This window comes from Pinus tabuliformis, chromosome 9 (genome assembly GCF_031772625.1).
Source record: "Pinus tabuliformis cultivar Carrire ecotype Pingquan chromosome 9, CPIR1, whole genome shotgun sequence".
NCBI classification, from domain to species: domain Eukaryota; kingdom Viridiplantae; phylum Streptophyta; class Pinopsida; order Pinales; family Pinaceae; genus Pinus; species Pinus tabuliformis.
This window is the reverse complement of record NC_142307.1, coordinates 986,037,736-986,063,606: the sequence shown is the minus strand read 5'-3', so window position 1 is coordinate 986,063,606 and position 25,871 is coordinate 986,037,736. Positions and strand designations below refer to the sequence as shown.

The window sequence follows — 25,871 nt, the reverse complement described above, 5'->3', positions numbered from 1 at the left end:
TGGGCTCCTCTGCCACAGTTTCCGTGTCAGCACGCGGGAAGTCACACATCAACTCCGCAAAAACTAAAGATTTCTTCGACTTATATTTTTCAAATTCCAAGTCGAACTCCTACAGGATTACAATCCATTTGGAGTACTTGCCCCCTAGCAATTGTTTGGTCAAAATATAGATCATAGGGTTGCAATCAGAAATTACTGTAGTTTTACGTAGTAAAATGTAATGACGAAAACGTTGGATAGCTTGAACAGCTGCCAATGCCAATTTCTCCACATGTGAGTATTTTAGCTAAGTGGGATTTAAAGTTCGACTAAGGTAATATATCACATGTTCAGTACCGAATTCATCTTCCTGAACTAACACCATTCCGACGGTGGAATGGGAGGTGGCGAGATACAAGAAGTAGTCCTGGTTGTAGTTGGGAGGATGCAATAACGGTGCATGGGTCAACGCGTGTTTTAGTGCATCAAAATATTTATCAGCTATCTCATCCCAAAAGAATGGAGTATTCTGTTTCAACAACCGGGTAAAACCCTTTGTGATCTCAGCGTAGTTAGGAATGAATCGACGTAAAAAGTTTGCTTTCCCCTGCAAACTTTGGAGTTGGCGAAGACTCGAAGGAGGAGGCAATTTGACAATAGCTTCAACCTTAGAGGGATCGACCCGAATGCTGGCTTTCGAAACAACAAACCCCAATAACTGACCCGTTTCTATACAGAAAACACACTTGTGTGGATTTAACCTAATTCGATAATGCCTACACCTCATAAAGATTGCTCGTAAATGGATGAGATGATCAGCTCGATGTAATGAATGAGCAGGTAAATCATCGAGATAGGGTTGCACAATGTGCTTGATGTCATGAAACGCGTAAGACATGGCTCTTTGAAAATTTGCCACGAAGTTCTTGAGCCCAAAAGGTAATTTGCAATAAGAAAATGTCCCCCATGGACAAATGGAAAAAGTTTTTGGTTGATCAGCAGGTAGAATATTTATTTGATTGTATCCGGAAAAACCATCCATGAAGGAGAATATTTCACTGCCGGCACAATCATCAATGATTTGATCGATATAGGGAGTTCGATAATTGTTTTTTGGACAGGCTCGATTAATGTCCCTATAGTCGATACATATTCTTATTGTTCCTTGCTTTTTGTTAACAGGAACAATATTCGAAACCCAATCTGTTAACGGAATTGGATAAATGAAACCTGCTTTGAGTAATTTTTCAACTTCTGCTTTAATGGCAACAACTTTTCGCGGGTGGATCTGATGCAAACGTTGCCGGACGAGTTTAGCATTCGGGTAAGTTTTGATTTCATGAACAACAATTGCGGAGTCAATTCCTGGCATTTCCTCATATGACCAGGAAAACACGTCGCGGAATTCTTGAAATAGGGCCTTATATGTTTGAATTTCATTTTCTGTACACGAGGCACCTATATAAATGTTTTCAACAATTCCAAGCTTAACCGAAATATAAATAGGAATAGTTCGAGAAATGTTTCCCAAATTTAACTCAGAATCAGGATTTTTCATTGGATTCTAAGGTTCCTTGACATATTCAGTCGTAAAAATAGATGAAAAATCATTTTCAAAATGATCAATCTCAGGTAAAAATGAAGATCTATGATGAAGATCTTCCCATGGTAAATCATCGACACATAGGATTTCACGAATTTTCTCATCAGTGTGAACAAGTTCGGAAAACGTTGTTGAATCTGAGTTTGATGTTGAAAGTGATTCCTCATGGACCACATTCATTAAGTCAATTTTGGTTGAAGAAGGGTCGGAAAATGACTGCACGGCCTGATACGCAATTTCATATGGACTCAAAGGCATAACATCACCAAATGAATCCATCTCATATTCGGAAGGTACGATCCAAGGATCATCATAAACAATAGTGTCTGACGAAATCATATGAATGGTTGCAGTATAAGACGATGCGTTGATAGGAGGAAAAGGAAAAGTTCCTAGTAAACCGGGATGTTTAACTAGTCCTACTCCAACATCCTTATACGGGATAGTTGTTTTGCCGACATGCTGAATACTTTCAGAAGAGGCTGGGTTGGATGAAAAGTAAGTCAGCTGGTCTATAGTTACGATCTTTCCATTATGAGGGAAATTTATAAGCCGAAAGACCGATGAAACGACAACTGTCATAGCGTAAGACCAACTACGACCCAAGAGAAGGTTGCAATCTAGAGGGGCATCAACCACCTCCACATCTACATTAACAGTTTTGCCTTCAACCCCTATAGGTAAATCCTGTAGAATGCCAAAAGGATGAAACCCACGGCCATCAAAGGCCTTTAGAATGGTTGGGGATTGATTTAGCGTAGGAGAACCAAGCGATCTCCAACACTGTATCGACATAATACATGTTGAGGCTCCCTCATCAATCACAGTCCTATAAAAAGGTCTGTTTTTTACTAACATTGGGATCTGGAAAGCCATTTGATGAGGTAAGCGCAGTGTACTATTTTCTAGATCGAAAATTATAAGGTTCGAGTCCTAAACGTCAACAGCTCCTATAGCCGACAATAGCAATTTACGTTGTGTTGGACATGATTGCAGCACTTCCAAAGCCAACATTGCTGAATGTGAAATAGCCAAATCTTCAACAATGTTATAGTTCTAAGCCGCTCTCGCATGTGGATTGAACGCTGACTTTCGAAGTATACCCTTGGCGGGCGGTTTGATTACTAAGTCTGGGTTAGGTTTCTCGATCTGTAGTGGATCGGAACCGGGAGTTGAAGTTGATGGGTTCGAATGAGACGATTCTGCTTCCTTACCATCAACAGGACTTTTACTTCCATAATCATGTGATCGAGTCGCAATCCTAACATGGGACATCATCATAATGGGTTCTTCAGAGGCATTTGAGGAAGAACCTATCATCTTACTGTCTTGACTAGGAAAAGGATCCTTCAAAACAACAGGCGCTTGGGAACCTTTGACGATTTTTGCAACCTCTGCACGATGAGGGCAGTCTCTTGTAAAATGCTCTTCGTCACAAATGAGACAAGGATAACGAGGTTTGCGTTTCTCATCAGTTGACTCCGTTTTTTCTGGTTTCTCTTTTGAATTTTTATCCGTTTTATTTTTCTTCTTCCTTTTCTTTTTACCGCCGGATTTTGATTTGGCTATAGATGACTCTACAACATGAATATCGGTGGAAATTTCCACGGAAGAATCCTTGTCGGGGAATCTAACAAAGTTATGATAGCAGAAGAATTCTTGGAAGATTTATTCTTACTTTTGGTATTAACCATACCAATCATACCATCAGCGGCATGAGACCCTGAAGGAGCTGTAGTTATTTGATTTTGTTTAGGAAGATCGGGGATTTTCTCGTGTAACGTACCTAACTGCGTATAAACTAAGTCAAGGTACTAAGCTTGAGCAATTACTTGCTCTTCAGTAAGGACTCCTGCCTTAGCTACATCCTCAGTGATCTTCAGTAATAAAGATTTTACAAACCATTCAGCTAAGATCTGATCCGAAATAAAAACCTTCACTAAACACCTTCGACGTCTCCATTCATGAATGTGATCTGAAATGTAAGTGGACGTTGATTGTTTTAATGAAGTTAATAATTTCGTGCCATTGTCATATCTGACTAGCAACTGAAAATGAGTTAAAAACGAAGTAGCTAACTGACTAAAGTTATAAAAAGTGGCTGGCGGTAACTCAATGTACCACTTGGCCGCAAGACCAATTAGAGTGCGTTGAAAAAGCCATAAACAGATTGAATCATCTGAAATGGAGTTAGATGCACACCAGAGGTGATAAGTCATCACATGGTTTGACGGGTCCTCTCCTGATTTGCCTTCAAACTTAGGAATATCACTAAGCAACTTATTCGGCATTGGCGGCCAAAACGGAAGATAGTTAATTGGATCATTCGTAAGGCACGAAGTCAGGTAAGTCCAAAGTTGCAATAAATGGTAACTGACGATTAGGGTCCCTGAAACCCTGGGTCATGAGACCAGCCCCAAGAGGAGGATATCCAGGATAACTAGGAATTGGAATTGCATTTGGGATATTATATCCTCCTGGAAAACCAGGATTAACCGGACCATACTAGGGTTGTTGAGGTTGCTGATATGTATATCCAGGGTACGGTTGATACTGATAGACTGGCTACTGCACAGCAGGACCGAATTGGTACTGTCCCTGGTACGATTGATAAGTAAATTGATGTTGACTTGTGACAACCGTACTTGGACCATGTTGTCCTATAGGCATTTGAACCGAAGTCTGAATTGTGGATCCAGACTAAGGTAAAGATGTCTGAGGAGTTGATACAGGAACAGTAGAAACCGGAGCTGTCGATACTCCAGAAGTAGGTGGGGTAGATTGAACAGATGTTGCAGCAGTTGCAGCAGTCGTTTGAGGCGGAGTACGAGGCATACTAGGCCCAGGCTGAGAAACTACAGAAGGTGCAGAAGTTTGAATAGTAGACTGGACAGGTTGCTGGGGTGAACCAGAAACCAAGGGTTGTCCAGATTGAGATGACAACTGCACATTCGGTTGCAAGATCTGTTGAGATTGAGATGGATCCCACACTAAATTCATTCCGGGGTACGGACCCATAACAGGTTGAGAATATTGAGGACCATAACCGGGTTGAGGGTAGGGTTGATAATTCAAAGGTACATTTCCAGCTCCTTGGACAAATGATTGACCGGAAGGTGGTTGGAAACCTTGGGTTGGGTACTGACCTTGAGGTTGATAACCTTGAGGCACGTACTGATACTGGGGTTGACCTTGAGGTACATATTGATACTGGGGTTGACCTTGAGGTACATACTGAGTCTGGGGTTGACCTTGAGGAACGTACTGTCCCGTAGGTATGTACTGTCCTTGAGGTTGCCCCCCGGGAAATACTTGAGGACTTTGAGGCTACCCCCCAGGTGGTAATTGGCCACCTTGAGGTTGAGGATTAGGAATAGTACCTGACATCATAAGAATATCTTCTACACTCAACTGCTTAGTTCCATTATTTCCAATTAATAACCCTTGTTCAATAGGTTGAGGAGATGCTCCCAAAAAAGTACCAGTAAGTGATTGATACCCAGAGGGAACAGAAGGACCGCCATATAAAAAGGTTTCTGGAGATTGAGAAAACATGGACGACTGTCTTGACATATTTAACGGAGGATAATAACCCCTAGGTGTTGGGTGAAAAGGAATGCGAGGTGGTGAAAAACTTAGTCCCAGGTTTTCCAAAAAATTGATCAATGAAAGATACCAAGTGTTGCTCCTAGGTGGACTGTAAAAGATTGATTCACACTCCCTAAGTTCTATAGTTGGTTGATTTTTAGGGACAGGGATACCTTCTTCCGGAGTAGCAAGTTCTTCAATAGCTATAAGTCCAGAAGGAAGATTTTGGGTAATTACTCTTTCTACCCTGGGTGAACCAGGACCACTAGAAGTTGGAGAGGAAAATCCTGATGTTGGAGTAGCAGCAAATTCAGTTTTAGGTTCAGATATTTCAGGTTCCTCACCTAAATCACTAGTAGATGAAAAACTACCAGTAATTTCGGAAAATGAAATAGATTGCGGATTATAATCTATTACTAGAGCTTGATAATTAAGATGTACAACCAATGAAGACTCTCCTTCTTTAGGTGACCCAACTCTACTGTCTCTAGGAGTTACAAGGGCTCATAACCCTTCAGGCTGGCTCGGTGAAAACTCAGGAGGTTGGCCCCGAAGTCTATGGGACTTCCTCGGTAATTCAGCCACGATTAAATATTTTAACTACTTCACATGCAAACAAAGAAAAATCTCAATGAAAACCACCTAAAGCCTCTAAAGAACCAAACAATTTTGAATCACACGCCTAAAGAATCTAGGAGATCAAACCACACACAAACAGTAACTTTCCGTACTGAAAACACTAGTTGGTGATGAAATCCAACGTTGCAGAGTTCAATACAGAAATGGCGGTTGGAACAGTTACCCCAGCAACCTTCTTAATGAATAGACTGGCACAAGTTTCTCCACTAAACCGTCTTGAATGAAGAGAACCCCCTAGAAAATCCAAGTGATTAGATAGCCGACGTCTGCTCCAGGTACAGTGGGATCTTCCCTCCACCGTCACCTTAGGAAAGAATCCTATAGAATATGGTCACTATGGTTACCAACGGAAACAAATATACCTGGGGGAACAGTCTACGATCCAATACGCACGCAAGGGCAGAGTAACAAGCTCAATCCCCTTGAAGGCTCCTTGACATAATCCAAGGTTTACCAACAAGTGACCCCAGGCTCCTCGACAATGGTTAATCTGAGGTTTACCATTTTTAATACGTGAATATCTTCTATCGTTCCCAATGAGGAAGGATTGATTCCCACACTAGTTCAGATATGATCTCGTGCTTCTCCTTTAAGAGGAGCTTTCCCAGAGCATAGATGTAACAATTGGATTTTATCTCCTACCGCAAGATACAACTACTTGTTTGTTTTACTATCTTGGAGAGTTAATTACTCCCTACTCCAAGATACTAGCCTAAGCTATGTTGGTGATATAGAGCCCTAGAAATAAAAAGATTACTAGATAGATTTTACTTTAAGCATTATTTTTATTGGTTTTTCCTTAAGTCAAAAGGTGCGGAGATGAAACTTATGGTATGAAGACTCGACTCCAAATCACTAAAAAATGCACTTAAGATGATAAGCAATCTTTTCCCTTCAATGAATTTCTAGCTAGGAAAGAGTTGAGAATGCAAATGCTTGTAAAAACAAATCTTTTCTTAACAAACAAATCAAAAGAAGAGCTTTTTGTCTTTTCCAATACACTAAAAAACGAGACAACTAGTTATGCTCACAAAAATTTCCCTTTTCTTTCAAACACTCAAATACTACAAAAACAAACTTTTTCAAAAGAGATTTTTTATTATTTTTTATAAAACACTCAAAACTATGGAAAAATCTAATCTTGAGATCTATAAATTCTAAAAACTATTTGAAGTAAAAGCTTACAATATTTCTTTTCAATGATGTTTTACTTAGCTATAAGCAAACTAAGGACTAATTTGTCCATAATCACAAATCAGTCAAAAAACAACCAATTTTTGTTTTCTTTTCTAAAAATGAAATCCAAAACTTTTAATCACAAGTCCTTTCGAAGTTTCGCAAAGAGAAAAAACAAGATGGATTCCTCAACAAAGGCAGATTTTGCAAACGGTCAGACTCATAAGAAGGCCAGTAAAAACCAAGGTGATTTGAGGCTTCGAAGGCTTCTAAGCTTTGAGCTACTACAAGATCGAAATGAAAATCAAGCCCGACAACCAAAACTTCTAGGAATTTCACCTAAAACCCTAATGCCAACGGAATTAACCTAAGAAAAGTTCCTGACAAGTCACGTGCAGATCTGGGCAGAGGATAAAAGCACCTAAACAAATCCTAAGCTGACTGAAAGAGAAAATCTTAAGTTTGTCAAAATTTTGACAGGGTCCGCAGGCCTGATCCACATAGGTGCGGTACCGCTCTATGTGTAAAGCAAAAGTTCGAATAGGTCCGCACTGTGTTACAAGCAGAGGGTGCGGTTCTCTCCCAAAAGTATGAAAAACAAAAAAAATTGAAGATTAACTAAACCTACCCAATCCCACACACATAAAGCAAAAAACAGAAACAAAAACACAGTTTCTCAAGTCAAAGTAAAATTAAATCAAAAAATCAAGTCCCCAGTGGAGTCGCCATTTTGTCACACGGAATGAGTCGTTCTTGCGGACAAGACCGACCTCCCTAGTATCTAATGATATCTAGCGACAAACAAACCAATCAACTTCTATCTTTCTCTAAACATGCAATTTATAAATAAAGGCAAACAAGTGTTTTAGGCCTACCTTGGGTCCAATGCAAGTTTGTGGAAGCCTCGCTCCGTTGATCCAAATGAGCTCCCTTGTAGAGAATCTGCAAACACAAACAAGCACACAAATTAAATAGCACCTGAAAAGCCAATATAATAAAGCATACTTATCATGATGATCAAGGAATTCATGAAACAAATCACAGAAGACAATTTGCTGAGAAAAATGAATCTGATTGTATCTATTTAAATTAAAGAAGAACTTTAAAACCTGTGCCTTGATGTTGTACAAGCTCCTCCCACAGTCCATCAAGAAGTCTCCTCTACTTTGATAAGTTTCACTCTCTTCCTAATGAAGCCAAAAGGTATGTGATCTGTCCTCTCAAGCTTAACTAGGAAGTCTCAATTCCAACAACATTTACCCTAAAAAATGTTCAACTTCTAACGTCTCTAGCAACCAGCCCAATGCCTTAATTTATAGTGCAATGGAGGGAAGTTACTAGGTCCTCCTTCAAAGGGATAAAGCCCTCCTTCAAAGGGATAAGCTCCTCTCATCAAGGGATTAGCTCCTTCACTTTTGGGATGCATGAACCACCTAGGAGCGAACCATCCACATCAAGATTCCTTCTAGAATCATCTAGAATTAACCCAAAGTGAGTTTTTAAGAATAAACTTGCGCCTTTTTGACTTTCACAGGGGTCCGCACCCACTCCATTAGAGACAGAGTGGGCAGGTGCGCAGGTAACATGTACAGGGGGTGCGGGACCGCAGGCAACAGTGAGAGAAAGTGCGGAACCAGAGCTTCATTGATTTTTAAGGTCTTTCTCTCATTTTCAAAGCTTGACATGAAGAGCTGAGGTTTGAGACTTGCTTAGGAGGACAATATGAATGATGATAGACCCATACTGACTGCAAATAGTCATGGTGACAATATTTTGTGTAACAGGTTCATAAGGCTTATCACGAGGCTTTAAGGCCTCATTGGTTCTTGAAACATCAAGTGTTGAACCTTCACTTGGTTATTTTTGCGATAAATCCCATTCAGTCCAAGTGTTGAACTTGGAAGCTCTATACCACTTTGTAGCATACCCCCTACTATCGCTAGCACTGACTAATGGTAGAAGGAGGCAATTACTATGTTGACCCAATTCCCAAGGTCCAGTTATGGAAATGGGGTCCAAATTTTTTGCTTTCTTTTACCGTTGAGAAACTCAAGACAGATGATACCATCACGTTCATCTCATCAAGATGATTCTGACAATATAAATTTTACGTTGATCCAAATATACGGCCATCCAAAGATTCGTCACCCATTTAGTGCCATATCACCAAGCTTCCAATGGTGCCCACATGTTCCCCATGTGGTGCCCACATGGCTATTCTAACTAGCCTTATCACTGCCACATGGAAGTGTTACCATAGTTGTTGACCTGTTCATAGTAGTCACGTAATACCCCACTATACAATGACGCGACCCAATCCATAACACATATGCATAAGCCCTCAACCTTTACAACCATGCATACAATTATGCATAGACAATAGATAAGAAACCCCCTTGTAGTTAACCCTCCTGAGCTTTTTGAGACTCGACCATGGCCATGAATCGCTATACACATATAATTATGTACATGAATCATTGCATGTAAATGTATGAACATACTGCTATCTCTTCTATCTTATAATTTAAGAATTACGGATCAATGGTTGGTTGTTATTGATTATCCCATCATATGAGTTAATAGAGACTTGCTTGTCCCCCATAGTCACACCCTTGACAATTACAAACTTAGCCTCTTGCTTAGAAAGAATTCTAGGAACCATTCAACACATTATTATTCCAAGGAGAATAATCCCCGTTGATGTTATGATCCCCTTAGCTACATGATGACCAACATGCAACAATAGATTTCTATTAAGCGTAAATAAGCATTACTATACAACTAAGCTTTTTAGGGTAAAACATAAATATGCAAGTGTCTTGTACAACCATCTATCTCATGCAAAGCTCTAGTGCAAGCATTCATAATCATAAGTTATCCATTATTCCAGTAATACCATTTTGAAATCCATCTGAACATAAACAATCCATTTGCTCATTAAGTCACATCTTATGTATTCAAAGCATACATATTTGTACAACAAGATAAACACAAGAGGTACTTGCACATGTTAATTACAAAGACACTTGTCTTATATTATGAGCTTGGCAACTGAATTTGGGACTTCGACTATCTACCCAACCATAGACGAGTTGTAGCCAAATCCTTCTTGCAATTGTCACCCCCAAGCTAGATTCCAAAGTCTGAGATGGATTGATCAAGGGACAAACCAAATCTACACGCTAAAATAGGGACTCCAGACGACCAACTACCTCCACCCATTAGTTTAGTTCATTGCAGTCAATCTTCAACGAGGACTCTAGAGATCCACCACCTCCACCCTCCAACAAATCAAGAGGCCAGTATCTCTTAACGATGATGCTAAACCAGAGAATCTAGAGGTTCTCCACCTCCACCCCTAATGTTAAATGGGAATTCAGAGATATAGGTCTCCACCCCAAATGAAGCAAGGGAAACCAAATACTTTACATCCACCCTCAGTTCATGAAAAGGGAATCCAGAGGCTGAACCTCCACTTTGAAATCAAGAAAGAGGATATAGACACTAAACCTCCACCCTCAAATAAAGTAAGGGAATCTAGAGGCTAAACCTCCACCCTCAATCATATAAACATAGTGGTTCCACCCAATTAAGGGAATCCATAACTCGCTGTAGAAAACCAAGAAACAAGTAGAGGAGACCTCAAAATTTCTCCTTATCGGGAATCCAAGGCAACAAATCTCCACACCAGCCATCAAGGGAATCCAAAGAAAGCCATCTACACCATCCTGCACAATGGGGAATCCATAGAGCACTATCCCTCATTTGAGAGGAAAACTTGCAGCCCATCATGCTTAATTTGAGTATTTTCCTTGTTTCCTTTCACTGAAGTAATACATGACTTGCCTCCTGCTTCCACCATTGTTCTCTATAACTTCCTCTAGATCGTCTGCATTCTTTGTTCTTCACCTTATAGATCACAATGAGTTGACCCTCCTCCATTCTCTTCTAATTATTTTCTCCCATCTCTCTATTTGTGCTTTTTGTTTCTTTCGATGCACATTTTTGCTACTTGTCCAATCACCTCCCCAATGTCGTGTTTTATCTGTTTTGGAAGAATCACATAGCTTGTGGGGTGATTCCACCTCTTCCTCTTCAAAGTATCCTTGTTTATTGGTCGTTACATCCAACCAAAGACCCACTTCCTCTTGCGTGCTTTGTCCTTCACAACTCAACAACATTGTCATCCTTGCATTAATTTTGTGCCCTCTTCTTGCTTGCGGTTTTCTTCAGAGAGCATGGACCTTATCTTGTCGTACAACTCCTCTTAATGGAATAATTCCAACCCATTGAAAATGCACACCTAACAACCTCTTGGCTATCATAACAAATTAAAAGCAATCCCAAGCAATTTTCCCCACTTAACTCTAGAATTTGTATCCCTTGACTCAGCCCATATATCTTTTTTTTATGAAAAAATATTTACAATATTTATAATAGTTAGGAAATGACTGGGGCTATCACAATAACCTAACCCTAGAGGAACATCTAATTGTGAGATTTCCATTGACAAACATAATGATCCAACATATCCTTTCATGACCATCACAATGTGACATAACCCTTCAAATACATTACAATTTGACATAAGTCTACTAAGGTGAAGTGTGACAGAACCATTAAGGAACATCAAAAACGTGACATAACCCTTAATAAATATGTGTGCATCAATACTAATGAGAAACATAACAATTTCATATGAGCCAACCAAGATGAATATTACACCAATAATAATGATCATTCAGGAACATTGCATTGAAATAAACCCTTGAGGAATGTCATAAGGAGACATAACCATTTATGAACGTCATAATGTGATGTTAGCATTGAGGAACATAGCGATGTGACATTACACAGTGTACAAGAACATTGTAATGTGACATAACCCTTGATGGACATCACATCGTGATGCAATTATTGATGAATGTAGTAATTCAACATAATTCAATTATGATGTAGATTGTATTAACATAGTAAATAATGGTTTAACATAATCAGTATAGTCAACCATAATCGACCATGTTAACTATTTCCAACCATGGTCACCCAGTATTGAATGATAGTCAACCTAAGTCAACCATAGTGAAAAATGGTTGAACATTTTTAACCTTACAATGAGCTCATAGTCAACCAAAGTCAAGCAGGAATAACTATAATAGACCAAACATAAATCAATTTTAACCATAAGTTAAGCATAGTAAACCAAACTTAACCAAAGTTAACAATGGACAGTTATGGTCAAGCAAAGTTAAGAATGGTCAACTATGCTCAACCATAGTAAAATGAAAGTCAACCATAGACGACAATGGTTAACCAAAGATAATCATGGTAAAACATGGTTAATCATTGTCATCCATAGTGGACCATAGTCAACATGCTCACCATGGTCAACCAAAATCAACCATATTCAAACATCGTCACCAAAATCAACCATGGCCAATGATGGCTCAACATACTCAACCATGGTTTGCTAAATTCAACCATAAATGATCGTGGTTGTCTGAAAGCAATCATAATGTACAATAGCCACACACAAGCAACCATGGCTAACTAAAGTCAGCTATGTCAAACATGGTCAAACGTAACTAAACATGCTTAACCATAGTCAACTATGGCAAAGCATAGTCAATCAACCATGGTCAATCGTAATAAACCATGGCCAATGATCATTCAACATATTCAACCAAATTCAATTATACCAAACCATGATTGACCAAAGTCAATCACAATCACAGTTACACACAATCAACTACAAATAACTAACATCAAATATAGTCAACCGTGATCCATCACACTAAACCATAAAAAACCATAGTTTCATAATGAACTATACTAAAATATTATAGATATTTCAATATATAGATATTTCAATATTAAAATTAAATTGACATTTTATCTCATTAATTTTCTCATTATCCCTATACATGTCTACATAACCAGTACACGGTGGTTAATATATAGTAAATTGCACCATTAATTAAACAAATTAGAAATAATACCAATTAAACTATACCAGCTATTTTTAATTATATGATTATACTAATTTAATCAGCAACAAAAACATGCTACACGCAAAATCATAATGACTTTAAACATATCACACTTAACCAAACACAGAAATAGTCGCACCTAAAAAGCATAATGGATCTGCAAGTTTCTACACTTGCTTTATTCATGAGACTTATATGGGGTGCGGAATTTCCTATTATTTCGTTTTGTATTCCAAGAGCGGAGGTCACCAACTTTCAAAGATATTAAATTCGCTGCAATGGGGAGGGAAAAAGAAAATGACTAATGAAAGGGGAAGATTTAAAAAATAAAGATAAACAAATGGCACACCAAGATATTGTCTCCATCATTAAAGGATGAGTGAACTCGAAAAAAAAGCGACCTTCCCTGCAATCTCCTTTTCTTTTCAATGTCATAAATATCTACTTTAATTTATAAATGCAGCGGGCCAGAAGCGACTCCTGCCAGCACAAAAAGCTAAAGCATGAAGAGTTTAAAAGAACTAACTGTTGTGTGAAGCACGAAGAATATCGATAAGAACTAACTTTTGTGTTTATGAAGAAACTTTTTAAACAAAAATAATTAAGTCTCTTTTGTGTTTATGAAGAAACTTTTTAAACAAAAATAATTAAGTCTCTTAAAATAAAAACTTTTTCTTTAGGGTGAAATTTGTTTTATGCAATAAATAATTCATTTTTAGTGTGATTTTTGGATTTTCCGTGTCAAAAAATTTGAGTTCAAATCTTGATTTGTGTTATTTAAATTAGTTTTTTGACTACGGCACTTTCAAAAACCCTAGGGCACTTTGATGGTATAGGGGTTACCCATCGAGCTTGTGATTTCAATAAATTCCCATGGGATTTTAGAAAAATTCAATAAATTCCTGCGGGATTTTAGAAAAATTAGACCGGAAAAATCCACTAGAAAAAACTTCCAAAAAATCACACTAAAAACAACTAGATAAATAAATTGATCTCTTTTGTGATCCATTTACTTCTACAAGGTTGAAGCATGGATATGAATGCTTAAAATTAGCATCAAGATTTATAATGACGAGCATAAAGATTTAATTTAATCAAAATCAGATAGAAACTTTTAAAATTTTGAATTTAAAATTATTTAATCTATAAAATTTAAATGCCTCCCAATTTTTAAGGCGCTAAATCTATTTATACATTTTATAATACATTTTAAACCAAAAAAATTCCATTATTTTTTGAAATAATTTTATTAGTGAATAAATCTATTTTATATATAAATTCCTTTTGCAACTCAGGACACCCAGTGAGCACAGGGCGGTTTCCTATTCTCTTCCCTTATAAAACCCCTCCCATTCGAAAGAGCGGCCAGCAAAGTTGGAATTTGACGAACAAAATGGCAACAGTGGTTCGGCCCTCACATTCGAAGGAAGCCGCAACTTAACATTGAATGAGGAAACCAACGATGTTTAATCCGCTGTTAGTTCTCTGCATTCAGTCGTGTATATCTCATTTTCACTGTATATACCTTTCCAAAAATATCACCATGTACACTAAACTACCATCGAAACTTAAAATAATGTTGTTATGTTAAAATAAAATTTATTTATTAACTTCAAATAATGTTGTTATGGTAAAAATAATTTTTATTTTTTATTATTAACATAAACTGATTACATTAATTCAGTGTTGATGAGCATCCATGGAAAATCCGTTTGGGATACTGAAATGCAATTTGTCATGCGGCAAAGTTTTATTATTATTATTATTATTTATTTGTGAGTGTATGTTTTTGTAATTTCAAATCAAAAAAATTGAAAGTGTATTTTAATTTAAATGGTATATAATTGTTGTTGTGGATAGCAATTTGTCTTTAGTATAAATATTAGCCATTTAACATGGATATCATTACGGAAGTAACAAATTTGTTTAGATTAAAAATAATTAAAATTTAATAAAATTGATTTTAAAAAATTTAATAGAAAAATATTTTAAATAATATTTTTAAAATTTACTTATTATAATTTAGATTTACAAAAATTTTTAGGCCGATAGGCCTTCCTTTGGAACAGACTCTTTCGTCGTTCCTTTGTCTCCCGTGCTGACACGTGGCCTTATGCTCCACCATAAATGATGTACCGCCAGGTGATTGTGCTTGATATCCGGGTTGTAGACTGATCAATTACCCTTGCATTTTTCACCCAGCAGCCGCCCTTTCTTTGCGAGAATGTAGGTAACCGTCTTCGCTGAAAGATAGCTTGCCTTGAAGTTCTTCGGCCGTGAAATGCTCTTCGTGGAAAGATCGGCTTCGGATCCCTTTTCTGTGGACGCGGCTTACAAATTTTCCCGGGAAAGGTAGAATTTCGTTGAAATCTGGGTTCTCTGGCTTGTATCTTTAGAACTGGTGGAATCGGCGTTAATTTATGCTATGGAAATTGATTGTAATGGGAATTACTGGTGTTTGCAGCATTGAGTTCGTGGTTAATCCTTTTATCGGAGTTTCGAGGTTTCGTGTAAACGATCGGGTTTGAGTATCTTCGTTTGTTGTGTTCCGGGTACTGCTGAAAGCCTGTGGGGTTTCTTGCCGGGTAAGTTATTTTGGTCAGAGATCGTGCTATATATTTCCTTGAACCCGCTTTGGACAGTTCGAAGCTGAGGAAATTCACCAAGATGCACAATCGGAAAAATGAAATGGCCTGTTTAAAGAAAGAGGATGCAGAATCCAGGCAGTCGGAGGGTTCGTCCTCTGAGTCGCAAGGTTCAGAGGCAAGCCGAAGGGGAAATAGCGTGGAAATTACAAACGAACAGACAATTTTCAAGATCGGCCAGATTTCAGAAAGTTCTTGCAGCGGCCTGCCGCAAATTCATCCCCACGCTGTCAATGTTTCTGTTTCCTGCACCACAAGTGTTTTGGACGAACGGAATTGCTCTGTCGTGGATTGCATTCCTTCCAGGAGTGTTACACATTTGACGTCTCTCATTGATTTGTCTGGTTCGTCAGCTTGCAGTGCTAATTATGTGCGGGGAGGCCGCTTATTGGGTAAAGCCACGGCCGTTGCTCTGCAAGTCCCGGCTTCCCCGCTGCACGAACCATCGGCAGTTGGAGCCTCAGTGGTTCATGTCGCTACGACGTCTCGTTCCTTCTTTCCGCCTCTAGGAAATGCAGAATCAAGGTTACCAGATGGAGGATTCAGTAGCTGCACTGTTACTTCCTCTGTTGTAGAATGCAGAATGCCCGCGGAGCCCAGATTAGAACTTGGCAGCGGGCATGATGGTGGGAATGGTGGCGCCGAGGTGCAGCCTAGTAATGAAAGAGGGCATCATATTAGTATTGCACGAAGGCTCACTGAAGTGTTGCAGGGCACAGGAGATGGGGATTTGTTGCTTCAACAAACTGAAAGGGAAAATGGAATGTTGCAGTGGCTTCAAGCTTTAGATTTACAAGTAATGGGGGCATGCCGTGCAGATGAGAGGCTGAGGCCAATGTTACAACTTAATGTTTCCTGCTCCGGTGCTGATGATCGTCTTCTAGCTCAGCTTAGTCAGGCAAGAGCCATTTCCCCCCTATTCAGTTACGATTAGGTTCAGAAGAAGTCCTATTAGAATTTTATTAGTTCTAAAAAAATACTCAAATTGTATGTAGTTTAATGTACTTTAACATGATGTTGCAGCATTTCAAGGCACGAGAGCTTGGGATGCTTGCTCGTTGCCTGTGCGTTCCACTTGTTTCAATCCGTGTGGGAAAAGTAATTAAACAAGGCAGCCTATTGTGCCCAACTTCGACGAGGTATGTTTCTTTTGTTCAGTTCAGTTTTACTTCTATTCGAAAGTAGTAAATATTCGAGGATTATAGAAATGTGTTGGTACCTTTTTTTTTCTTAACCTTTTTTCCCTTTTATTTTACATGAAATTCTTTGGGAAAAGTCTTAGGCTGATCAGATTCTTGTATTAAGTATATTTTTAGAAAGTGACAGAACACCTTGAAAGAGGCAGATATGGTTTTTAATGTGTTGATTATGCCCACTAAAAGTACTCAAGTGCTCCACTGGAATTCTCTCGGTGGCAAATTGGTCTCCCAGCTGGTGTGACTGCAGATTGGCCGTTTCTGCTTCCTGCCTGGATTCGGCTGTTGTGTTTTTGACACAGACTATTTGAAGAACATTGTGCGTAAGAAAATGCCTTCTATATTCACATGATTCTGGTGTCATTTCTATTTTCTGAAATGGTGCAGTCTTCTTCTTCAGATCACCACTTTAGTAATATGTATACATTTTCATTAAACTGTTGCTAACCAGGATCCTTTTTTTCCATATCGAGGGATGTTTAGCCAAAAGTGAGCTATACCCACAAAAGTATCTATTCTGGTTGGCATTTCAAGAAATCTATAGCTTAGCAATGCTTGTAGGTGGAAGCTAAAAGTTGGATGTAATGTTTGATTAGTAGAACTTAAACTGCATAAATTAAATGTCCAGGTTCTTCTCATCAGGTAATTAGTAATGGTGTAACTATCTTGTAGTGTAGGAAAAAAGTGGCATTATAAAGAGTTTGTTAATGTAGAATTTCATCTAGCTATGGAAGGCTGGTGTATTTCCAGAGGAGTAAAATCTTAGAAGTTTCTGTAGGTTTACAGTGCAGCAAACCTGAGGGAAGACTTGCAAAGTAGAGACCAAACATGCAAGTATGTTAAGCCATATTGCATGCCAGTTTTCAAATAGGTAAAAATTATATTTCACCGTAAGATGGATAAAATTAATGTCCTGAGAAAGTAATTGATAATCTGGATAATATTAAACATTGAGGCTGTGACATCTCCTTGCTAATATTCCTTATCACAAATAAATTGTAATTAATAGAAGGGTTGAGAGAAAGGGACACAGATTCTAGTGCTTGAGGGAGATTGCTTGAGGAAGGGGTTGTTTTAAATAACAGTCCTGGTTGGCTTGAGTGGTTTTAAATGGGTAGACTCTGCAATAAATTCAACTGAAAAGAAGAGGATACGCCCAAGTGTTCTTTAAACTTCAACTATAAGAAACAAAGGGACAAAAATATTGAACACAACATGGGCTGTGTTGTCCAAGGCGTTTGACCTGCATGGGCCTAGGAAAAAGGAAGATGGTTGATTTGTTGGGGAAGGAACGAAACAAGTTGAAGAGGGTAGAGAAGATAGGAGGGCATATGCTAAGCAGGGAAGAAAACACACTTGAACTCTCATCGGCATGCACAGTGGAAAGAAACAATGGTGAGCATTGGAGAAATTCCTCCAAGGGTTGGAGGTATTAAGAGAGGATTCACTTTCACACATATGCAGAGTAAGAGAGTTACATAGGGTTTAAGTTGAAACGATTTTAAGTAGTTTCAATATCAACACATGAACTTAGAGTTTCACTGATTTCAATTCTCTTGCCTACTACATTAGTTCTTGAATGGTGTCTTCTTGCGTAAACATTAGATGCATGAGTGGTAAGCCTACAAGCATGAGTAAGATATATATTCATAATCCTTTCTGATACATTTTTTATTTTCGCTTTTTTATTTTCACAGCTTCAACTGATATCCTAGAGGATAACATCCCCAGAATGTTCTTCAGCCATCCTTCCGAGTCTATACTTAACTCAATAGCTTCAACATTACCAAAACATCCTGCACGGAGAAGCTGAAACCTTCATATATTGTTCTTGGCAAAAATTAATTTCACATAACAAAGTTTCACATATACTTGCTTGCTATTACATTTAGTTTCATATGATTTTATAAACGTTTGGAATCGTTAATTTATTTCGAATATTCAAACAAAATCGTCAAACATATTCATTGTCACTTACAATGTTTCCTTTTTGGACGACAACAGGCATGAATACATGCTACCTACGAAGGTTGTACGAGTGTTGCGAAGAAATTCAACAACAAAAACTTACGCTTCAAGATATGCAGACAAGGATCCTGCCACAACAATCAATGCCACTTTACCGTTTGCGCCCAGCCATCAAGTTGTTAAAAAAAATAAGGCAAATATGGCACCACAATAAACACTCACTGGTGTTGCCGATGCTATGGCCCATCATGCATATATGATTAGCTGCACATGCTCAAACACATCTCTACATAATAGAATGCTTTTATTGTACATATGTTTAGAAGCCAACAAATACTTTCATTGTATATATGTTTAGTTATATCTTTCCAAACACATCTCCATGTCTAGAGTGACTTGTCCCTGTCGACTTCAAGATCTTCAGATTATTACGGAAGTTGAGCATTTTAGCTCTGGACCAAACTCTTTTGTTTTGTTCTCGTTCTGTCAAGATCTATTTATGCAAATCATGGAATTACAGAGTTTTGTATGACTGTGAATGTAATCAGTAAATTGGTTGGGCATTCTCTTTTCCTTGTAGTATACATATATGAACTTTGGTATTTTATGGCTAAACATTTGGCTTGAAATAGTTCTGCAACCATCTCTTGCATGTTCGGCATGTAAATAATTCCATTTCTGAAATCACAAATGAATCTTGTCCGTGCAACAAATATGCATACAGTTTTTAGACAACAATGCCATTTCTTCCTCATCATGTTGACAATCCATTTTTCTCATAGATTTAATAGAGTCTTCTTATGTGTTCTATATGTTTTTAGGAAGATATTCTGCAGACATGAAATATCTGTATAATCAATTTCTAAATGAATTAATGAAATTTAATTCAGAAAACTGTTATATGATGTTTTCTCAGCTTCTCTAGCCCGAGTCTGTGAATGTCGAAGAGCATCCAATAAGTCTGACTTCCTGGTATAATCAGCTTCCAGATATTCTGTTTCTCCATCGGAGCTGGTTAACCTGCGATTGTATCTGCCAAACAACAATGACTAGCTTGACCCACCAAGAAAATAAGAATAAATTACCAATACCCAGATTTATTAGCAAGAAGCCTTTGTCAATGACACCTTCATGTTATGGTTATCACTATATCTTTAATGCAGGGTTCTCCATGTATTGCATGTTTATAAACTCTCTAAGACTCAAAAGGAACTGAAAATTGTATGGCAACCCAGAATATTTAAAAAAGTGGACATTGAATGGATGTGCCAATATAGTTTGCCAATTTATCATGGACTGTTGTTCACGTTCTGTGAAAGAGATTTTTTGTAAATATACATATTAGCTTTTGCAAAGAACAAGAATTACAAAGACAAAAATGCCCCTGCTTATCAAGTATATTTTACGGATGATTTATGGGCAACTTCTGATTCGGTGGCTTCTGAAGTTGAGGGTGAATGGCCATAAAGTAACAAGGAGTTCAAGCCCTTCTCTTCTTGATATGGAGATTTGAACCTGCCAACAGAAGTTGAAAAAACTGCATCTTTGGATTTAGACATGTCCATCTCTTTAAATTTGTCACTGCTTTTAAAAGGTGCACTCCCGTGCCAGATCACAATTTTGCAAGCTCCCTTTGATCAGCTCTACACCACCTAATTCCACCCTTCTCATAAGATTTTGCATTTGTACAGTTCAGATAGTGGTTTATGGAACCTTCAAGCCCAGTACCATCCATCAACTTATCCATTGTCCATGCCTGATCTTGACAACCATCAACAGCTGAAGCTGTATGATCTTTACTTCCATTCACTTTCTTGACTTTGTTAAAGGCAGAGTTTTCCTCATTTACTTCCCGTGGGCAGCATGTATCATTTTTGCTTTGTCCACATGTTTGTCCATTGGAACAATTACTCAAATCTGAGTCTGTACATGCAGGTAATTGAGCTTCAGTGATGCTCAATTTCCTATTGTACAAAGAGTCACAACCAAAATTGATCTTCCCTTGAAAGTCAGGCTGAAATTGTAACCACCATTTCTCATCCAGTGACAGGCTTGGATTCATCTTGATCCAACTAGCTCTGTAATCAAATATTGCACCAACGGGAAATTATATTTGAAAGCAAATGGGTTCTGAACCACCAACTATAATCTATCTGCAATAGTGCAAAGCATATCAAAGAAAAGAATTCCATTGAAGGTCACTCTCCCTCTCTCTCTCTCTATATATAGTTCAATGGGTTGGTGCCAGTATTGCCAGGACATTATTAGTACTCCAACAGACTGTTGAAGTCCCAAGTTTGATTCCCACAAAGTCAGGCATGCTTAGAATGGGGAAAAGTGTCTGGGAGTATCGTAGCGATTTATTTCCGATGATGTGTGTACGTGTGCAAATAATAGAAATAAAACAAAGAATTATAACACATAAAATGTGCAAGAATACACCATAGATCATACATAGTGCATTAAGATCCAACTATTGATAGTTTGAAAATAATTGACAAATGACAACATATGGGGACATTAACCATTGGCCACATCAGTTGGACACACAGGGCATGTACCCTACTCATGATATGTGCCCCAGGATTGACTATTACTCAGGGCTCAAGTGTTTAAGTGCTTAACATATATTCATGGATTGACTATTACTCAGGGCTCAAGTGTTTAAGTGCTTAACATATATTCATGGACTGAAAAGTAAAATATATTTCTCATTTTATCATCTGAGATATCGATCACCTTAGGAATCCAGATTAGGCAATTGTGTTTTTCATTGACAAAGGATGAGACAAAATTTTTAATCATAGATGACGCATGCATTTGTTTCTCACATGAAAAAAAACAAAATGTCATATTGCCCATCAAAGACAAAGAAGGTAGCATACCTTCTTCACAAAATGATATTAAGGGGAAGCGATCCACTATTTTAGTAGTTTATGTAAGGCCAGAGAAGGACTTTGTTTTTATTGCCAGAAAGAGTTTATAGATTTATTTTTTTCCATGGTAAATGCAGAGGAGAATGCACACTTGGAGAGGACAATAACTGAATAGGAGGTGTTGGGCACTCTGAAATCGATGACAAAGGAGAAGAGTCCATGACCAAGTGGTTGCTTGACGGAGCTCTTCTTACATTTTCAAGACATTATGTTAAGGGAGCTCATAGAATTGGTAGAGGAATCTAGGTCAAAATGCAAAATATCAGGGGTGACCAATGTTATGTTCGTAGCACTCATCCCAAATACTGAGAAGCCCTCTACCTTTTTTGACTTTCGACTCATATCATTATGTAACACAATCTACAAAATGATTTCTAAAATCATTGCCAGCAGGCTCAAAGCAACTCTATCAAGGCATGTGACTCTAGAACAATTTGGCTTTTTTGGACAACTGACGGATACATGATGTGGCTACAATCACTCGAGTGTATCCACATTTCATATCTTTTCAATTGGAGGCAAGCATCATGAAGATGCTACAGGGCTCAAACATGGATGCAGAACAGAAACAAGAACATATAATAGGAGGAATGCGGTTCCTTAGTATATACCTTTGTGGAAATGTGCATGTCCCAGTACCTGTCATCACAAAATCCATCAAGGAAGATTTGCATGAGTGCAATGCATTCTCCAGTCTCACACAATTTCAAGCCTCAATTTGTATATCATGTTAACCCATGAAGGGAAGATTTTCGAAAATGTATAATGTCAAGCATATTAATCACAGTCAAATATCTTGAATCTACCAGAACCAAAACGTCTTTTATATTCATATAAACTGGAACAGTAAAATTTGCAGAAGACAGAGTGGCTATAAAGGAAACTTAGTATGCATACCCTTAGCTATGCAAATAATTTTTTCTATAACTGTTTGTAATGCAATTTATCCGAGATCTATATGCATCCTCTGCCCTGAAATCCCTCACAATTCATTTTGTCACCATTTCATATGGCTATCTTGCACTGGAACTATTCGCAGGGTATTTTGCGTATGCTCTATATGCATATATTTCAATGAAACTGATCTTATGCAGTTTGTCTGTGCCTCTGGTTCTGTTGTATACTTTTCCCCTATGACGTGTCTCATAGATTTGCTCTAAGTTTTAATTATGTCTTTACTCCGGATGCTGTGTGGTCAGTTTTTCGTCAAAGATTGGCTCATTTTATATTTTTATTTGGTTGGTAAATATTAACTCTTCACCTTTGCTCATCAAGTCCCTTGGGATGGACAATACGTTTTCAAGTTTGTCACTTTGAGGTGTATTTAGATAGTATTGATATGCCTTGTGTGGAATTTTAGCTGTCTGGTTGCTTTGACCGCTTAACCATGAACTACTGTCCCTTTATTTTGACCATTTTCTATACCAACCAGAGGCACTGAATTTTTGGTGACAAATGAGTAACTGCATATTGTTTGGCCTGATGGTATGTCTAATTTCAGGCAAGTAAACTTGTTTGCCTTAATGACTCTACTGCTTTATGTTTGCAGAAGTTGAAATGATGAAAGAAAGATTTTCAAAGTTGTTGCTGGGTGAAGACATGTCAGGTGGTGGTAAAGGAGTATGTACAGCCCTGGCAATATCTAATGCTATTACAAACCTCTCAGGTATAACATTTTTAATTCTGTTCTGGAATCACACAGGATTTTATGCAAGTCTTAAGACACAATTTTTTACTTAATCTTAAGACATAAATTTTCACTTAATTTCAAGATACTAACCCCTAACATGGGGATCTCTTGTGGCAGCTACTGTTTTTGGACAGCTTTGGAGATTGGAACCTCTGGTGCAGGAGACATTTCAAACAATCTATATAAATAGAAAGATGCAGAAAATGACAGTCAAATTTTGTACTCACAATTATGACAAGAAAGCCCCTGCTGGGTTTCAGTTCCGTCTCCAACCTCCAAGATGATCAATACGCTACTAACATGTTTTAAGACAGACAACAGGCAGGAAATGGGTCTATAATCATGTCACTTACTTATCATGGTGGAACCTACAATGGGAAAATGTATATCAGCGGAGGATGTAATTCCTGTCTTTAGTGAAATCTTTTGACTTTACTATGCTGTAGTCTAAATCCAGCAAGAATCGTTTTGGTTTTGATGGAATTGCACATATCAGATGTTAATTTTTACAAAAGTGGTTTTGAGTGGGAATATTAAAACGAACAATTTTACTGATTCAAACTTGCAGTTTTGACAAAGATTCACTCGCTCGATTTGGCTGATGGAAAACTGGAAAAGGATAAAAACGTAGTGTTTAGCCTTCTTTCATTGATATTCCCCTCAAATCCACTTTTGTACAGAACAACAATACAGAATGACAAATGTTACCTTTGTTTTGTTTATGTAAGCATTGGAAGATTCTCAGTTTAGGTGAAAACTTAAAAGTCAGAGCCAATAATGGTATATGGAATAGTTACCTTTGTACAGGATGATATTTTTTCTTAATTCAGGAGACTAATTGTATGTCATGATGTTGATCTAAGTTATCTCTATATGAATATCTGTCATATCTATTTTCCCTGATGAGAGTTCACAGGAAATGTTGGAAAAGTTTCAAAATTCTACAGATTATACTAAAAAAGATATACGATATCTGTTAGCACTGTTTCAAGAAATGTTTGCAGTGGTAATATGATTCCCACAACATGTCAGTCATGCAACTACCTTGATGTTCTATTGAATGTGAAAGAACGAGCATTTTCAAAAGGGAAATGATCATCATCGTTTCTGGTTTTCGAGCTTCATTATGTCACGGGCATTCATCAGTGCCTTATTACATGAGATATACGTACAAACCCAAACATATCTAATATGCAAATACCCATTCTTTAAACTGAAAACAATGTGTTTCAATACAAGAAATGAGGAAATAGGAGGACCATTTCTGCATATACAGGTCATCATGAAGGTCAGATTTTGCTGCTTGATAACAATATTTTATGCTACTTTTCAATGGATTTGTTCTATTTGGGATGATGAGAGTGCATTGATGCTCCCGTGAACTAGCCAATTGCTCTTTGTTCCATGGAAAACAAGGTTCAGGTGCCAAAGAAACAGAGCAGAGGAAGCAATGGTTAAATGACAATCCATATCTGACAAAGTTAAATTCTGGAACATGCAAAGGAAGCAATTTTTAGGCATGGAGGAGGAGAGGTAATTCTGTTATTTGTATCTTGCCTCGACTATTTAATGAAGCTACTAGGGTTCTTGCAATGTCAAGAAGGATGAGATGCTTTTTTCCCGGATTGGCTTTTTGTCCATTATTTCGCATCTTATGAAAAGCATCTTACAATTCCTTAATGTTTTAGTTATAATGTGAACCACCAATGTAAGTGATTTGTTTTAATTAATGTTTTAGTTATAATGTGAACCACCAATGTAAGTGATTTGTTTTAGTTTTAATTAATGTTTTAGTTATAATGTGAACCACCAATGTAAGTGATTTGTTTTAATATTTGCAAATATAATTCGCCGCTTTTCAATTACCATGTTCAATAGTTTCGTTGCCTATCTATAGAGGTTTCCTCCTTTTAATAATCCTATCGGCCTCTCATTGTACCTTTTGGGACAATTGCTAGTATAATTTTCAGAGAATTTGAAACATTAACAAATCTTGGATAGAGTAAGCTACAAAACAGCAAAAGGTAAAGAAGTGAATAAATATCTGACATTATCCAGAGCGGTAGTAATCAACTCATATCTGACATTATCCGAGCGCGGCAGTAATCAACTTATCCGTGGAGCACGCGGCAAATGACCGAAGCGAATTGGACTCCTTGACACCCGCAGAGGCTTCCACGTGACCCTCTATAGCGTTGATTTGTCTTTCAACAAACCAGTCGTCCATATCTGGTGGCTCCAGTCACCGTCTACCTCCTCACATTGAGTTTCTAGTTTTTATCGTTTGGTCTCGCCTTATGCACGCACGAGAGTTGTCAGACTTAATTTTGTCATGGGATTAATTAGTTTTAAATGGAGTTGTTTTTGTGTGATTTTTGTTTTTTTTTAAATCATAAATTTAATGGATAAATCTGGCACAATTTAAGCGTCTTATGGTTTTTTAAAGGGAGTTGTCTATAAT

At 37.8% G+C, this 25,871-nt stretch overlaps 1 protein-coding gene and 1 pseudogene across 8 annotated transcripts; one reads left to right on the top strand and one right to left on the bottom strand.

Moving 5' to 3' along the window:
- Window positions 1–15,080: 15,080 nt before the first annotated feature.
- On the top strand, window positions 15,081–19,337 carry LOC149152037 (uncharacterized). Of its 8 annotated transcripts, none has more exons than XM_089446145.1 (4): window positions 15,081–15,327; window positions 15,440–16,518; window positions 16,644–16,759; window positions 18,821–19,337. In XM_089446145.1, the coding sequence occupies exons 2-4, from the start codon at window positions 15,643–15,645 to the stop codon at window positions 18,996–18,998; spliced, it is 1,170 nt and encodes a 389-aa protein (XP_089302271.1). In that variant the 5' UTR covers window positions 15,081–15,327; window positions 15,440–15,642; the 3' UTR covers window positions 18,999–19,337. The 8 variants fall into 8 exon arrangements, 6 of the variants coding, with proteins under 6 accessions (XP_089302271.1, XP_089302270.1, XP_089302272.1 ...); XM_089446146.1 differs by adding an exon at window positions 17,052–17,135 and having other exon boundaries at window positions 15,083–16,518; window positions 18,821–18,924; XM_089446147.1 differs by adding an exon at window positions 17,052–17,139 and having other exon boundaries at window positions 15,083–16,518; window positions 18,821–18,924.
- A 387-nt stretch (window positions 19,338–19,724) lies between these two features.
- On the bottom strand, window positions 19,725–23,265 carry LOC149152036 (uncharacterized; annotated as a pseudogene).
- Between the last annotated feature and the right edge of the window lie 2,606 nt (window positions 23,266–25,871).